This window comes from Lipotes vexillifer, unplaced genomic scaffold (assembly GCF_000442215.2).
Source record: "Lipotes vexillifer unplaced genomic scaffold, Lipotes_vexillifer_v1.1 scaffold1093, whole genome shotgun sequence".
NCBI classification, from domain to species: domain Eukaryota; kingdom Metazoa; phylum Chordata; class Mammalia; order Artiodactyla; family Lipotidae; genus Lipotes; species Lipotes vexillifer.
This window is the reverse complement of record NW_006774793.1, coordinates 344,239-359,718: the sequence shown is the minus strand read 5'-3', so window position 1 is coordinate 359,718 and position 15,480 is coordinate 344,239. Positions and strand designations below refer to the sequence as shown.

The 15,480-nt window shown below is 43.5% G+C and overlaps 2 protein-coding genes and 1 non-coding gene across 3 annotated transcripts in view; all 3 read left to right on the top strand.

The window, feature by feature from the left end:
• Positions 1 to 7,571, top strand: part of CHD8 (chromodomain helicase DNA binding protein 8) — a 39,194-nt gene extending 31,623 nt beyond the window's left edge. Inside the window, exons 29-37 of the mRNA XM_007449510.1 lie at positions 86 to 293; positions 709 to 917; positions 1,011 to 1,730; positions 1,946 to 2,097; positions 2,373 to 2,675; positions 3,507 to 3,620; positions 3,808 to 3,987; positions 4,385 to 4,501; positions 7,005 to 7,571. Coding sequence (XP_007449572.1) covers positions 86 to 293; positions 709 to 917; positions 1,011 to 1,730; positions 1,946 to 2,097; positions 2,373 to 2,675; positions 3,507 to 3,620; positions 3,808 to 3,987; positions 4,385 to 4,501; positions 7,005 to 7,571 — 2,570 coding nt within the window. The remainder of the gene's footprint in view (positions 1 to 85; positions 294 to 708; positions 918 to 1,010; positions 1,731 to 1,945; positions 2,098 to 2,372; positions 2,676 to 3,506; positions 3,621 to 3,807; positions 3,988 to 4,384; positions 4,502 to 7,004) is intronic.
• On the top strand, positions 5,134 to 5,206 carry TRNAE-UUC (transfer RNA glutamic acid (anticodon UUC)). The gene has a single exon. It is a non-coding gene; the product is annotated as a tRNA-Glu (tRNA).
• Positions 7,572 to 8,938: 1,367 nt separating the features above from the next.
• SUPT16H (SPT16 homolog, facilitates chromatin remodeling subunit) overlaps positions 8,939 to 15,480 on the top strand; it is a 35,040-nt gene continuing 28,498 nt past the window's right edge. The window contains exon 1 of the mRNA XM_007449508.1: positions 8,939 to 9,325. Coding sequence (XP_007449570.1) covers positions 9,260 to 9,325 — 66 coding nt within the window. The 5' untranslated portion in view covers positions 8,939 to 9,259. The remainder of the gene's footprint in view (positions 9,326 to 15,480) is intronic.

Sequence of the window (15,480 nt, the reverse complement as noted above, 5' to 3'; positions counted from 1 at the left end):
AGCTTTGCCTTTGGGTGGGTTGAAATACCAGTTATCTCTATTACCTTTCCTGTACTTCCTGTTTATTCTACTTTGCTGCCCACAGCCCAGGTGACCCAACAGCCAGGCCATCTATTCTGGCCTCCAGGCTCTGCTTTGACAGCTAGGCTTCGGCGCCTAGTAACAGCCTATCAGCGCAGCTACAAGAGAGAACAGATGAAGATAGAGGCTGCAGAACGTGGGGATCGGAGAAGGCGGCGTTGTGAGGCAGCCTTCAAGCTAAAAGAAATTGCACGGCGAGAGAAACAGCAACGGTAAAATATGGCTGGGAATTTGAACTGAGCTGTAAGCTTGTCTTCAGCTATGGGCCCTATATTGAAAAGCATCTTAGGAAGGATTATTTGGAATTCCCTAAGAGGGACCATCTTTTTTGTCTTTGTTACACCTCTATGACATAAAACCACACGTAATCATAACTCCCAGGAAGATCTCATATGTAGGCATCCTCATTGAGTTGTTTGCATCATTTTCCCCCTTAGCTTGCTAATTCTTAAATTCTTACATGTTACAGAGTACCTCTTCCAACCTCTTCTGCTGTCTTCTGGGGCTTTTTTTTTTTTTTTTGCCCCAACTTTCATTTTTTGTGCATTCAGATATTCTAAGCCATACTAAGAAGTAACCATTCCCTGTGTTCTGATCACTGTTGCCTGATTCCTCTTCCCTTTGTAGATGGACAAGGCGTGAACAAACTGATTTCTATCGAGTAGTTTCTACCTTTGGTGTGGAATATGACCCCGATACCATGCAGTTCCATTGGGATCGATTCCGCACTTTTGCCCGACTGGACAAAAAAACAGATGAAAGCCTTACCAAGTACTTCCATGGCTTTGTGGCCATGTGCCGCCAAGTGTGCCGCCTTCCCCCAGCAGCTGGAGATGGTAAGCAAGACTGAAGCGTCTTGGGTGAGTGGGGATGGATTGTGACAGAACCAACTCTTGGTTCATTTCTTCTTCCACCCTTATCTCTTGCAGAACCCCCAGACCCTAATCTGTTCATTGAGCCCATCACTGAGGAAAGGGCCTCACGGACTCTCTACCGTATTGAATTGCTTCGGCGCTTACGGGAGCAAGTTTTATGCCACCCTCTTTTGGAAGATCGGCTGGCATTATGTCAGCCTCCAGGTCCTGAATTGCCCAAATGGTGGGAGCCTGTTCGGCATGATGGGGAGCTTCTACGAGGGGCAGCCCGCCATGGGGTGAGCCAAACAGACTGCAACATCATGCAGGACCCAGACTTCTCTTTTCTGGCTGCCCGTATGAATTATATGCAGAACCATCAGGCAGGAGCACCAGCTCCATCCCTATCACGCTGCTCTACTCCACTGCTACACCAGCAGTATACCTCGCGCACTGCCTCACCACTGCCCCTGCGCCCAGATGCTCCTGTTGAAAAGCCACCTGAGGAGACAGCTGCCCACGTCCCCAGTCTGGAGAGTCTGACTTTAAAGCTAGAGCATGAGGTGGTGGCCAGGAGCCGACCAACCCCACAAGACTATGAGATGCGAGTAGCCCCCTCTGATACTACCCCTCTGGTTTCCCGGAGTGTTCCACCAGTCAAACTGGAGGATGAGGATGATTCAGACTCTGAGCTGGACTTGAGCAAGCTGTCACCATCATCCTCTTCTTCCTCATCCTCATCCAGCTCCAGCTCCAGCACTGATGAGAGTGAGGACGAGAAGGAAGAGAAGCTAAGTGAGTGCATGTGACAGGCTGTTGGCCCTCTTCCCCATTCCCCGGCCCCCCTTTCCCTTCTTTTCTAAATGCATCCTCTGAGATTCAGATTTTGATTTGATAGAATATCGAAGGAGAGCTGTTATTCTTAGGGCCTTTATTTAAAGCCCATGTAATACCATTCCTATATAACTTTATTCTCCCACCTTTGCTCACACATTCTGTATGCTCTCTAGCTGCTGACCGGTCCCGCTCAAAGCTCTATGATGAAGAAAGTCTCCTGTCCCTCCCTATGTCCCAAGATGGATTCGCAAATGAAGATGGAGAACAAATGACCCCTGAGCTGCTGCTGCTACAAGAAAGACAAAGAGCTTCTGAGTGGCCCAAGGTAACAGCCTCATTCCTGGACATGTCGAGTCTAAAAATACAGTGTGACATATACAGAGAACAAGGAATAATAGATGGTTCTGGGTTTCTTTGATTGTGTTTAGTGCTACATGTTTTTTTTCGTGAAACTCTTGCCAGTTGACTTTGGGATCTGATACTCTTACCTCCCTCCTGACTTATGATTTTTAATTATCCTGATAATGATGGAACTATTTTTTGTCACAGGATCGCATAGCTAGTACTCAGGCCCTAACTTATTTCTTTTTCCCCATTCAGGATCGTGTCCTGATAAACCGTATTGACCTCGTCTGCCAGGCCGTACTCTCAGGGAAGTGGCCTTCTAGCCGCCGGAGCCAAGAAATGGTAACAGGAGGAATTTTGGGGTCAGGCAACCACTTGCTAGACAGTCCCTCATTGACTCCAGGAGAATATGGTGACTCTCCGGTCCCCACACCACGAAGTAGCAGCGCAGCTTCCATGGCAGAGGAGGAAGTGTCCGCCGTAACCACAGCGGCAGCTCAGTTCACCAAACTTCGCCGAGGCATGGATGAGAAGGAGTTTACAGTTCAGATCAAAGATGTAAGCTGAGCATCTAGGCACTGGGAAGTGAGGAAGGAGTCTGTAATTCTTGCTGACTAGCTGTCCGAACATAATACTAAGCTCGTTTGGTCCACTGACTTTAAAAATGAGAGGAGAAGAAAAAAGCGCTCACAAAGATCCATTTAGGAAAAGTCACTGCACTAAAGGAAGGGATCTTATCTTGTATCTCCTGAGGACTAGATTAAAAGAAACCATATCTTTAAAAGAAATTTAATTGACACAAGGGTTCTTTTGAGTGGCTCATTTCTGGAGCCTAGAAACCTAGTTTTTAAAAATTGAAATCAAACTGTGGAAAAGCTATTAAAGTGATGCCCAAGTATTATGGGCCTTATTAAGTTAAAAATAAAAAGGAATCATTCCTACTGAAATTAAATCAGTATTGTTTTATGGATGGAAAATTTTATTTTTCCTGATGCTCTTCCCTAATGAACCCTAGCAGCTGGTCATTAAGTACTAAATAAGAAAATTTTTTGAAATTAGTATGTGACAGGAATATCAGGATTTTGCCCCAGTGATGAGTTGCCATGCTAATACTGAGACACCAGGTAGGGGATCTTTTCGCTGCATTGGGTGTTGTTGAGATAAACTCTACTTCTCTTAAATCTACCTGAGGGGCACTAGGTCAAGAAATGAAATCTAAGGAAAAAATATATGTCTTCTTGTATTTCTAATTTCTACCCATTAGTCAATGGCCTTTCTTCTCTCCGTCATTGAACCAGAGGATGACCCTTACCCTAAGTCCCCCAAAACTTGATTTTTATTTTAAAAACATGCCATATGATGTCTTGGGTGGGTGGGTTGTCTTCCTAGGAGGAAGGATTGAAGTTAACATTCCAGAAGCACAAGTTGATGGCTAATGGAGTAATGGGAGATGGACATCCTCTTTTTCACAAGAAGAAAGGGAACAGAAAGAAGCTAGTTGAGGTAAGTGGTAGAGAAAGTCTTTAATATGATGATTAGATAAAATATTTTTGTTCCCAGTAATTGATGAAGGCAGTTGGGATTGAGGGAGTAGAAGATACTATTTTATGGCTACCATTGGCTCTGCTCCCCCTCCCTCCCTACCCAAAAGAAGAGTATGTGCTCATGGGGGTGGATTCTGGGTTTGCAGCTGGAGGTGGAGTGCATGGAAGAGCCTAATCACCTTGATGTGGACCTGGAGACCCGGATCCCTGTCATCAATAAGGTGGATGGGACTTTGCTGGTGGGTGAGGATGCCCCTCGCCGGGCTGAACTGGAGATGTGGTTACAGGGTCATCCAGAGTTCGCTGTCGATCCCCGATTTCTAGCGGTGAGTGGCAGTTCCATGCAGCAAGATTTAAAGTCATTCCCTTGGTATTTAAGCTGTGTGAGAGGGAGGAAGCATGCCATATATTATGTCATTGTTTCTCCATCGGCAAAATAAGAGTAATTATACTTAGTCTTCCTACTTCACAGAGTTGTGAGGATCCAAATAATGTTACAGTAGTTGTTAAACTAAATGCTAGGCAAATATTTACCACTGAACTATTACATAATGACCTAATTTTTTTGGAGAAGTCTGCTTCATGGCAGTTTTCCAGTAGGACTAATCTTTAATTTATCCACACAATAAGCATTTATGGTCAAAGTAGATAATAGTACCTTAATGATTACTCCAGAGAAGATTTTTTTATTCCTTTAGGATAACTGCAGCTTTTCTATTGCAGTATATGGAGGATCGCAGAAAACAGAAGTGGCAGAGATGTAAAAAAAATAATAAGGCAGAATTGAACTGTTTGGGAATGGAACCAGTACAGACAGCTAACTCTAGGAATGGAAAAAGGGTGAGTGAGACTTGAGGTATTACCACTCTGTTCCCACACTAGATATGACTAGAGAAATTATTTAATGTTATTTATGTTTTTTCCAGCGTATGTTTGAGAAAATTTTATCTTCAGTTCACAGAGAAAGAAACCACAGTATTTTTACTGGTATTTTTACAGTCCTGTGGCATCGTCATCTCTAGAACAGCATAAAATTCTAAAAGCTAACTTTAGCACTTTAAGCATGTTAAAATGTAAGAATTAGTGGGCTTCCCTGGTGGCGCAGTGGTTGAGAGTCTGCCTGCCGATGCAGGGGACACGGGTTCGTGCCCCAGTCCGGGAAGATCCCACATGCCGCGGAGCGGCTGGGCCTGTGAGCCATGGCCGCTGAGCCTGCGCGTCCGGAGCCTGTGCTCCGCAACGGGAGAGGCCACAACAGTGAGAGGCCCACGTACCGCAAAAAAAAAAAAAAAAGAATTATTAAGATGTGTTAGAAAATTCAAGGCCTTACCCTGCTGTTCTGCTGACTAGGGGATTTTAGGCAGATCCTTTAACTTTTTCAATTTGCATATCCTGAAAAGTTGAGGGTTTTGAAGGAGATAATCTATTAAAAGTTGTATGATTCTATATATATTAGAAGTGATTTGGGGAATTCCCTGGTGGTCCAGTGGTTAGGACTCTGCACTTTCACTGCTGAGGGCCCGGGTTCAATCCCTGGTTGGGGAACCTGCAAGCCATGCAATGCAGCCAGAAAAAAAAAACAGTGATTTGGGACCTACTAAAGAAAACAGTCATGGGGTTTCCCAACATAGAAGAGGTTGAGAACCACTAATAATATGCCAGTAATGGAAAAAGACAGGAAATCATGTTTTATAGTTTATAATAACAATTTTGGTCATGAGTTAATTCCATTATTTTCACATGTACTTATACTTTTATCATGGTTATAGATTTAGTGGATTAAGAACCCATAATCCTTTCCATCAAAATACAACTGCAAAAGTTTCTCTTGGCTCTGTTTGCCTTACTTTAGACAATAGTCATATTGTTTAAACATAAACATATATAAATCATGGTTTGGTTTGGTAAGCATTTAAAATGGACTAGCAGTTTGTCTACTCACTTTATCTAATCATTCCCATTTGATCTTTTATATACATCTTTATATGTATGTGATACATACATAAAACCACATGGTTTATCTTTTAACAAAATTAATTTCCAAATGAAAAATATGTCTTTTGCATTTAACAAATTCTGAGAAGAACATTATTTTGCACATAATATATATTTATTTGTGAAGTGAATTTATAAGGCTTATTTATTATTTTTATATTGGTGAAAGTGGTTTCATATAAATATCGTTACCATGGAAGAGTGTTTTAATTTACCCTCTTAGCCTCCATGGAACCAAGGGTGTAATACGCAGAATGGCTGATATGGGAGGCTGATGGTGAGGAGGCTGATAGCTTCTCTGTCTTGAATTTAACATTATAGAGCAGCCTGTAAGAAAGGCTTTTCCTCCAGGATTACCTATTTTTACCTCAAGTACTTTTGCACTTCTTTACAGTCAGTTGATAACTCTAAGAAAAAAGATCATAGGAAATCACAGAAAATTATGGGATTAGTACAGAATTCTTACTGCAGCATTGATGGCGTATCTAGCACTATATCATTACCGGACCCTACAGTGATTTGGTGCTGTTATAGTGACATTTTAAAGCCTAAACAAGTAGAGTTTTGAGATGTTTGTTTTCTCCAGGTCAGAAAGGTCAGGCTTAGATTGGGCAAGTCCAGAGACACAGGTACTAATTATCTGAGTTTATTGCCAGTTTACCCAGTACTGTACTTAGGTCTAGCAAAGTAATAAGTTCCAGCTTCAGAGAACTTAAACAAAATTTATAGTGAGACCATCTAGATGAAGCAATTTAAAATTCAGCAGATAATGTAAGTTTTTTTATCAATGTGGGAAAAAAACGTATTTTAGTAAATTTGGTAAGGAGCTACCTCATAATCTTTTTCGTGTTCCGGACATCCAGAATCGCAATCTGGTCTATCTTGAGTTTACCCCACTCTGACGCAATGATGAAGGATGGTATTGTAAATGTCAATACTGCCGTGCTGTACTTCACATGGTAAGATCATGTGAACAGCCTGCCATCAGTAAAGCATACGGTGCAAGTACTGATTCATTCACTGTCATACTCAGGCCGCTTATTTACAAAGGTGAATAATTTTGAAATGGTTGGCCGGAGTAAAGGTACAGTGTAGTCATGGAAAAAAATCAAAGCTCTGGTTCACATTGAGTGTCAGTGTCAAATCCTTGCTCTTGGCTTCAGCATTATATTGCTTCAACCAGCTACATCCTGCTTTTCCTCTTCCCCATTACCATCAAGCCTCATCTGACTAGTTTTGCCCCTGCTAAAGATAGATTCAGTGAAAAAGCATTTGTATGCTAGGGCTCTGTTGACTTTTGTTTTTTTTCTTTCCTTTCTTTTTACTATCTTCTGTTGCTTCCTCCCAGGGTCATCATGCTGAAACAGTGTTCAACCGGGTTTTGCCAGGGCCTATTGCACCGGACAGCAGCAAGAAGCGGGCCCGTAGGATGCGACCAGACCTTTCTAAGATGATGGCCCTGATGCAGGGTGGAGGCACTGGGTCCCTGTCTCTGCATAATACCTTCCAACACAGCAGTAGTGGCCTGCAGTCTGTGTCATCTCTGGGTCACAGCAGTGCCACTTCTGCATCTTTGCCTTTTATGCCGTTTGTGATGGGTGGTGCAGCATCATCCCCTCATGTAGACTCCAGCACCATGCTTCATCACCACCACCACCACCCCCACCCCCACCATCACCACCATCACCATCCAGGCCTGAGAGCCACTGGCTACCCTTCTTCACCAGCCACTACCACCTCTGGTACTGCCTTGAGGTTGCCACCACTGCAGCCTGAGGAGGATGAGGACGATGAGGATGAAGATGATGATGATGATTTATCTCAGGGCTATGATAGCTCAGAAAGGGACTTCTCACTCATTGATGATCCTATGATGCCAGCCAACTCAGACTCCAGCGAAGATGGTGATGACTGAAGCCCCATCATGGTCCCCATCACTTGGGTGGCTGCTGTATTTTCATTTACTCTGGCCCTTGGACTGTGGAAAAGTGGGAGGGGCAGGGGAGATGTGGGGAAACCCAGGACTCCAGGAGGTGAAAAGGAAAAAGAAAACTTGTACCTGATTGCTTCCAAATTTGAGAGGATTGGCTGGGCAGGGGAACTCCTGAAACAATACATGACTACTTCCTCGTTTCTGGGGAAGGAAAGGAGACTAGAGCAGCTGATGTGCTCACCCCTCCCTAGACACCTCCATTAACCACAGACTATGTAGCGCTGGCACTAGCCTCCGGCAGAGCCTGTTCCTGACCGAACTGTGGATACAGCTGGAGGGTCAGGAACTGTTACCTTCCTTCCCCTTGGCATTAATAAATTTAAGTTAATCCTTTCCCACTCTTCCCTTGTTCTATATTTGCTCAAACCCAATATATTAATTTTGAGAGCTGATGTTCACGACGGGTAATTTCAACATAACTTTTCTAAAGTTCATTACTGTTCATGCCGAGTTACCTTGGATAGGGCAGATAAGTCATCCGTACTCCATTAAAGGGTTATATATAAGCTTAGGCTCTCCACCTTACCAAAGGCAAAGAAACGATCTAAGCTAAATGGCAGGCAAAATGTTCCAGATTCAAACTCCAAGTTCTTAGAAGTGATGAAAAGGAAGAATTTCGTCAAGACCCACGTACATTTTGTCTCGAATTAACTTAAATAACGGTGCTTTGGGGAAGCCTAAGAATGGTGTCACTTCATGAACTGCGGCAAGGGGACTGGCTAACTGGAAGGACGCGGTCACGACTTGGCGGGGGGTGCATTCTATAAATTCCCTCAAGCCATTTGTTTCCTTTGACCCTTCCCCTATCACCCTAGCGCTCAAATGAAGCCTGGGCATTTAATTTCCCTTTCTATGGCGAAGCCCTTCCCCCGTAGCGCCGGCCCTAGATTAGTCTTACGGGCAGGGTGGGCTCGTCTCCCAGGTTTGAGCTCTCTGTCCGCCCGGAGCCCCTGACCCAGCGTCCTGGCACCGAGGATCCTTCCAGCCCTGAAGCAGCAGAGGCTTTTACTTCCGCACCTCTTCTAGGACAGGAACGGACCGAGTCACGCTGCAGTCTTTCCACTCCTACCCCACGCCAGACCCTGCTCTTTCCGCTTCCCCTTCCTTTGGGTGGGGCCACTGCACCCGCGCGCGGCAGCTTGTGTGGGGCGGGGCCGGCACGTCAGGACTCCCGCCTCCTTCTCAGTGCCCGGCGGCGATCGCCGCTGCCGCTGCCGCCGCCGCCTCGGCAAGGAGTCCGAGCGCCTGGAAACCGCGGCCTGGCAGAGAGTAAGGGCGGGTGCAGGGGATCACGTGATGACGTCGACTCTCGTGCGGCTGTTGCTAAATTGACAAGAAAACCCCGCGAAAATCTGAACTCTTTTTGCGTTACATATTTTGTCGCTTTCCCCACTCTTTTCCATCCTCTCCTCCCCCTAACCTCCGTAGGAAGGATTTAAGGAAAAAAAAAGAATCCCAAGCGCTGCTGGGACCCGGAAGCGGAAAGGGCATCTTTGAGGTCGGTACTTCCGGGTCACTGGGAGAGTGCGGGATTCCAGGGCCGAGAGCGGGCGGCTGAGCCGGGACCTCGCGTGATTCTCGGAACCCGAGGAGGAGCGGCGTTTGTGGCTATGGCTGTAACTCTGGACAAAGACGCTTATTACCGGCGAGTGAAGAGACTGTACAGCAATTGGAGGGTGAGATAGATCCCGTAATTTTCCCTAGGGAGCCCCCTTTGCCATCCCATAATAACCCCGTTTCTCGGCGCCTTTTTTCCCCTTTCCGTCGGGAATTCCCGGGTTCAGTGTCGCGCCGCTTTAGTTGCTCCAGGATCATTCACCGCAGGCGGCTCCGAGCGCCGCCCAGTAACAGGGAATCCCCCCGGCAATCACCCTGCCCTGCGGCCACCACCATCTTCCCTGCGTGCCAGCCCCCGTCATGCATAACAACCACCTCTCGTAGTTTCTTCCCGCCCTAGGAGAGGCATCATCATCCTTCCCTCCCACTCCGTGATCAAGTCTTGCTGCCCCCTCCTGCAGTGTTCGCACACACCCACGCACTCGCTCTGTCCTCCCAGAACCACAGTGTTGCGCCCCAGGTCCCGCCAGAATTACAACCATTTCGTCAAGGATGGATGGAGGGTCCAAGAGAATGTGAACCGGGCTCTTGGCGTTTATCGTTTGCGGGGCTGTTGCTGGAGTTAAAAAAAGAAATACTGCTCACGCGCAACTGTCTCATGTTCTAGGCCCTGCTGTGGGCAACACAGAAACCTAACGCTGAAAACCTGCAGGCTTTAGTTAATGCAAAAAACGATGTGTTGCCTGAAACCTCATTAGTTTTCATCCTTGGTTGAGTATCCGGGGCACGTGTTCAGAAAAAGAGCTGTTGCAGTACCCAGTCTTTTAGGGATTGGGCATTTTTGCTGCTTGAAAAAGTCCCCAGTTAACGATTTTATTTTTATGCTGGTAAGTTATCAATTCAAACATTTGATTGCATCCTGTGGTGCATTCTGAGCTATCTAGGTTAAGTCTGGCTTCTGAACTCTGTCATTCAGGGAAGATAAAACTAATGAAGACTTTCAAATCTGAAAAGCGTCCTGACAAAAATGATCAGTTCTGATTTCAGCATTGTAAATTACCTCTCAAACTGATCTAAAAACTAAGCTATTAAAATTGGTCATTTCCCTACCATTCATATTAAAGGTACCCGTGCATGTTTCATCTTTTGAGCATAAATGCATTAGATAATTGAAAATAAAATGGGTTCTTTGCATTTTATGAGAAGCAAAAATAAGGACTCTATGCTAGGCTAAAGCCGAACATAAATTTTATTTAAAAATTTTTTATTGGTTAATTTCTACCAGATGTTTTTACAGTTTCTCTCACTGTCACATTTTAAAGTTTGAATGTGATCTGTATTAGAAAAACTCTTTCTAAATGCCCAGATATTTCCTAAAGTACTATTGTACAAGTAATAATCAAAAGCCCTCTCTTCCACCCATAGACCCCAAAATTACACACCTTTGCTGTGGTGGTTGCTTCTAGTCCCAGTGATTCAGAGTTTATCAAATTATCCTCTCTAGACCATGTATGGAAGCTAAGATTAATTTAGAGCTCAAAGCTCCTCTACATGATAGGTGATTGCAAAGCATGAAACTAGGAAAAGCTTGAGACCTGGAGACAGATTGGCAAACTTAATGTCAAATGACAGTTTTTAAATCCATGAAAGTTATTGGCCCCCATTTTTTTGTTTGCTTCTCGAAAATCATTAAAATTTATCTTGGCCCTCCTGTCATTTGAAAGGAGCATGTTAGACTTTAATAAGATCTTGGTGTTACAAAGTTACAAGCCAAATCAATATAAAAATGTACTCATTAGCAAAATTTGTGGTGTATCATAATGAAAAATCTTATTTAAATAGACTTTCTGCTTTTTTATAACTGTAAATTTTAACAACTATGCCTAGAACCCACCTGTAGAATTTCTTTATGCATTGTTGTTCCAGGTTGCAGTACTTTGATTCTGATCAGCTTAACCAAAGATCATAGTTTTCTGGGATAATTTCTGGTTGCTTATCCTCTTAGCTGCAGCAGGAAAATAGTGAAATGTACAGGTGCAAGCTATGTTTGTTTTTCTACACTATTTTTTTTTTTGAATAAGAAAACTGGCATTGAAATGAGAATAACTTGAAGTTAACTATATAAATTCCAAGCCTTGTGTTGTCAGCTCCCATCTGCAAAGAAATCTCTGTTATGACAAAAATTAACTAAAAGATTAGTTTGGGCTCCACACCCACTTTTAATTATTATTTATTTATTTGACTGCGTTGGGTTTTTGTTGCTGCGTGCAGGCATTCTCTAGTTGCGGGAAGGGGGGGCTATTCTTGGTTGCGGTGCAAGGGCTTCTCATTGCAGTGGCTTCTCTTGTTGCAGAGCGCAGGCTCTAGGCGTGCAGGCTTCAGTAGTTGTGGCGCACGGGCTTAGTTGCTCCGCGGCATGTGGCATCTTCCCGGATCAGGGCTCGAACCCATGTCCCCTGCATTGGCAGGCGGGTTGTTAACCACTGCACCACCAGCAGAGTCCCCACACCCATTTTTAAGTTTTAGATACCCTTAAGCATTAATCTCAGAACTGTGTGGGTGCTTGTGGTAGCTCCAATGCTGTTCAACTACCTAGAGTTATAGAGCACCAAAAGGCTACCAATCTTTTTTTTTTCATTTTCTTTTTTTAAAAAAGAGTAGGAGCTAATGTGTTTCCTAATCTCATCTATGCAAGTTGAGTTTGGCTAAGGTACATTTTGTGAGGCTATTGTAACTAAGATGTATCTCTTAATCACAATTTTCATAACTTACACCCCCCAAACAGTTGCAGTATCACACATTTCTGTTTGAGTAGAAATTTCTAAAGCATTAAACATTATACCTGAGTAAATAGTGTCATTTTAGGGATATGAAAATGGGCTCAGCCAGAAATGAAACAGGAGACCTCCGTAGTGACTAAAACTTATTATTTATGACTCTTTCTGGATGTTTGAGTCTAGTCTAGTCCTGGCTCTCATTTTTTTAAAATTAATTAATTTAATTTATTTTTGGCTGCGATGGGTCTTCCTTGCTGTGGGCGTGCTTTCTCTAGTTGCGGCGAGCGGGGGCTACTCTTCGTTGTGGTGCGTGGGCTTCTCATTGCAGTGACTTCTCTTGTTGCGGAGCATGGGCTTTAGGCGCGCAGGCTTCAGTAGTTGTGGCTCGGGCTCTAGAGCGCAGGCTTAGTAGTTGGGGCGCACGGGCTTAGTTGCTCCGCGGCATGTGGGATCTGCCCGGACCAGGGCTTGAACCCTTGTCCCCCGCATTGGCAGGAGGAGTCTTAACCACTGCGCCACCAGGAAAGCCTGCCTGTCTTTCTTTTAAATGAGAACTGCTCCGAGCAGAAAGGGTTTGCAGCACCTGTCCTGCCTTAGAGAACCCCAGGTGATGGTATTGGATCATGAGCATCAGCTGGGGGCTTCTCCTCTGTCTTCTTATACTTACCAGGTCCATATTCAGGGCTTCCCAGCCTTTTCATGATTGTGATTGTTTTTAACCAAGTGATAGAATTAGTACTGCATAGGGTACAAGGGGGTAGGTTACCCACCATCCTGGGGTCCCAGCTGCTTTGAGAGCTGAGGGAATACTGTGTCTGTGCACACCAATAACTCATTTGAGACCTACCTATTAGGACATCCTGCTGTGTGTGTGAACCTTGACTTAAGTCATCTGCCTTTTAACCCAAAAGAGTTCCATAAAAAATCAGAATAGCAGCTGTTTCAAAAGGAATGCTGATCCATTGCATTCATTCATATAGTGCTGCACTACTGGTCAGGACTGAGGAGTGAGTGGCTCCAGCCTCAAAAAGGAAGTTTGTGCCTGTGGAGAAAACTAATAACCTATAGTGTCAGTGTTTCTCTTGAGTGGCGATTTCTGGCTCTTTGCTGATTTTTGTTGTGGACAAGCTTCTTGTTCTGGATTGCTCTCTAAGACTAGGCAGTAATCTTTTGTGGCTTAGGAAGGTTCTTTAAAATATGGGCAATTTCCATACTATTTTCAACAGGTAACGGCTTGCTTCTACCCATCTCAGTTCATTATGGCTCATTTATCTCTGGCGTGAGCTAGAGAAAGGTTTAAATAATGCTTTGGTTTCTTGAGTGAAGAGTAAGGCTAGATGGAAGTAAATGCCTGGGCAGGTTAGGATTCATTTATTCTTGCTTACTCAAATTTTTATTTATTTTTTATCACTGTTACCAAGTGCAGTGCCTGGCGTGTAGTAGGCACTCAGTGAATGATGGTAACTTGATTTCTGAACTCTCATGCATTCCTTTCTTGGTTTGAAGAGATTTTTATAGAGACTGTACTCAGGGTGATCATAAGTCCTGCCTTTCCTGAAACTGTTCACCTGTTGTACATATGTAATTAATGGCATACTTTTTTGTTCTCAAAACTGTCTCAGTTTGGGTGATGAATTAGATCGGTGTCTTAGCTATAACTAGAGACTTCAAAAATGTTTCGTGTTTTAATACAGTACCCCTTTGGTTCAAAGGAAGATAGTTGTTCCTCTGCTGCAGTATTTCCCCAACTTTTTATCATTCCGATACCACCTTCACAATTTTTGCAGATTCCTTACCACTTACATTATTTACCTTGCACTTTAAAAAATCAGTTTTAATCAAGTAATACATACATAGGTTTTCTTTTTTCTTTTGGTGGGGGGCGGGTACAGGGGCCTCTCACTGCTGTGGCCTCTCCCATTGCAGAGCACAGGCTCCGGACGCGCAGGCCCAGCGGCCATGGCTCACGGGCCCAACCGCTCTGTGGCATGTGGGATCTTCCCGGACCGGGGCACGAACCCGTGTCCCCTGCATCGGCAGGTGGACTCTCAACCACTGCGCCACCAGGGAAGCCCCATACATGGGTTTTTAAAACGCATACATAGGTTTTAAAAAACCAAATAGTTCTAACAGCCTTAACAAAAAACAATCACCTGCCCCAGAAGCACCCACTTTCCAGTTCTTCACTTTCTTTCATATTTTGAAGTAATATCTATATACTGCTATTTCTTGATTTATCAGTTGTAGATATTAACTCTTGTTTTGATAGATTAGGATTGAAATTTAACTGTCTTAAACCATCATATTCATTCCAGCTTCCCTACCTCCTGACACTTCCTGTAAATTTTCTTCTTGACACAGTTATGAAAAATTTCAACATACAGAAAGGTAAAAGAAATTTTCAGTAAGAACCCATGTACCCCCACCTAGTTTACACAATTAATATTTTATCATACTTGCTTTATCACATATCCATCCCTCGATAAGTTTTTTTCCCCAAAAAGTTTTAGTAAACTCAGTCAGTTTACATTGTTATGCTCATGCAACTATTTTCACTGCTGGGCAAGCAGTAGAGTACAATTAATTACCTTTCCTTTTCTCTGCAGTTTTTCATTTTTCATGGCATTAATGATTACTTCAGTTTCTCTCCTCTTTTAAATGTCTCTAGCCCTGCAGATCTGTCATAATCTCATCAAGTTTTTATTCTAAAATTTTCACACTCATCAGATATTTTATTAATTCTGTGTTTGTTTTTTAAATACCGCCAACACCCAGCCACTCAGCCTTACATTATTCTGCTCTATCTGTACGGGTTGCTCTCTAGGCCTGTTGAACCTTGGAACTTTCCAGTGTCCCCTGTATCCTACAGTCCATGTCTTGATTTTTTTTTCCTTTGTTTTGTTAGAGCATTTCTCTAAGAGTTTCTTAGGAAAGAATACAGAGAGTAGATGTTTCTTGAGCCCTTATGTGTCTTAAAAAGTTTCATTCTGTTTCCACTTTTGGTTAATAATATAGTTCAGTGGGTATAAAATTCAAGGTTGAAAATCTCAGAGTTCTGCTCAGAATTTTAAAGCTATTTGTCAGCCTTCAAGCTTTCAGTCTTACTTTTGAGAAGAAGGCTGATGTGATTCTATTTCCTGTTCCAATATATGTGGCCTATTGTTCTCTGTAAAACATCTCTTTATTCCTTGTGTTTTGAAATTTCACTGCCCTGGTATGAGTCTTTCCCCCCCACCCCCTTTGCATTGAGTTGGGAAGTGGGGGGCCATTTTAGTCTCAAGACTCAAATCCGTCAGTGCTGGAATTTTGCATTCATTGATCATTTTCTCCCCGTTTCCTCAGTGATCTGGTTTATTTTCCCCCTGAAATTCCAATTTAGTAAGGTTTAGACCTTTTGGCTTAAATTCATTATCTTTCCATTTCATTTCCTGTCTCTATCTTCTACTTCCAGATACTGTTTCTTAACTTTATTTTACCACTTTTTATTGAATGTTTTT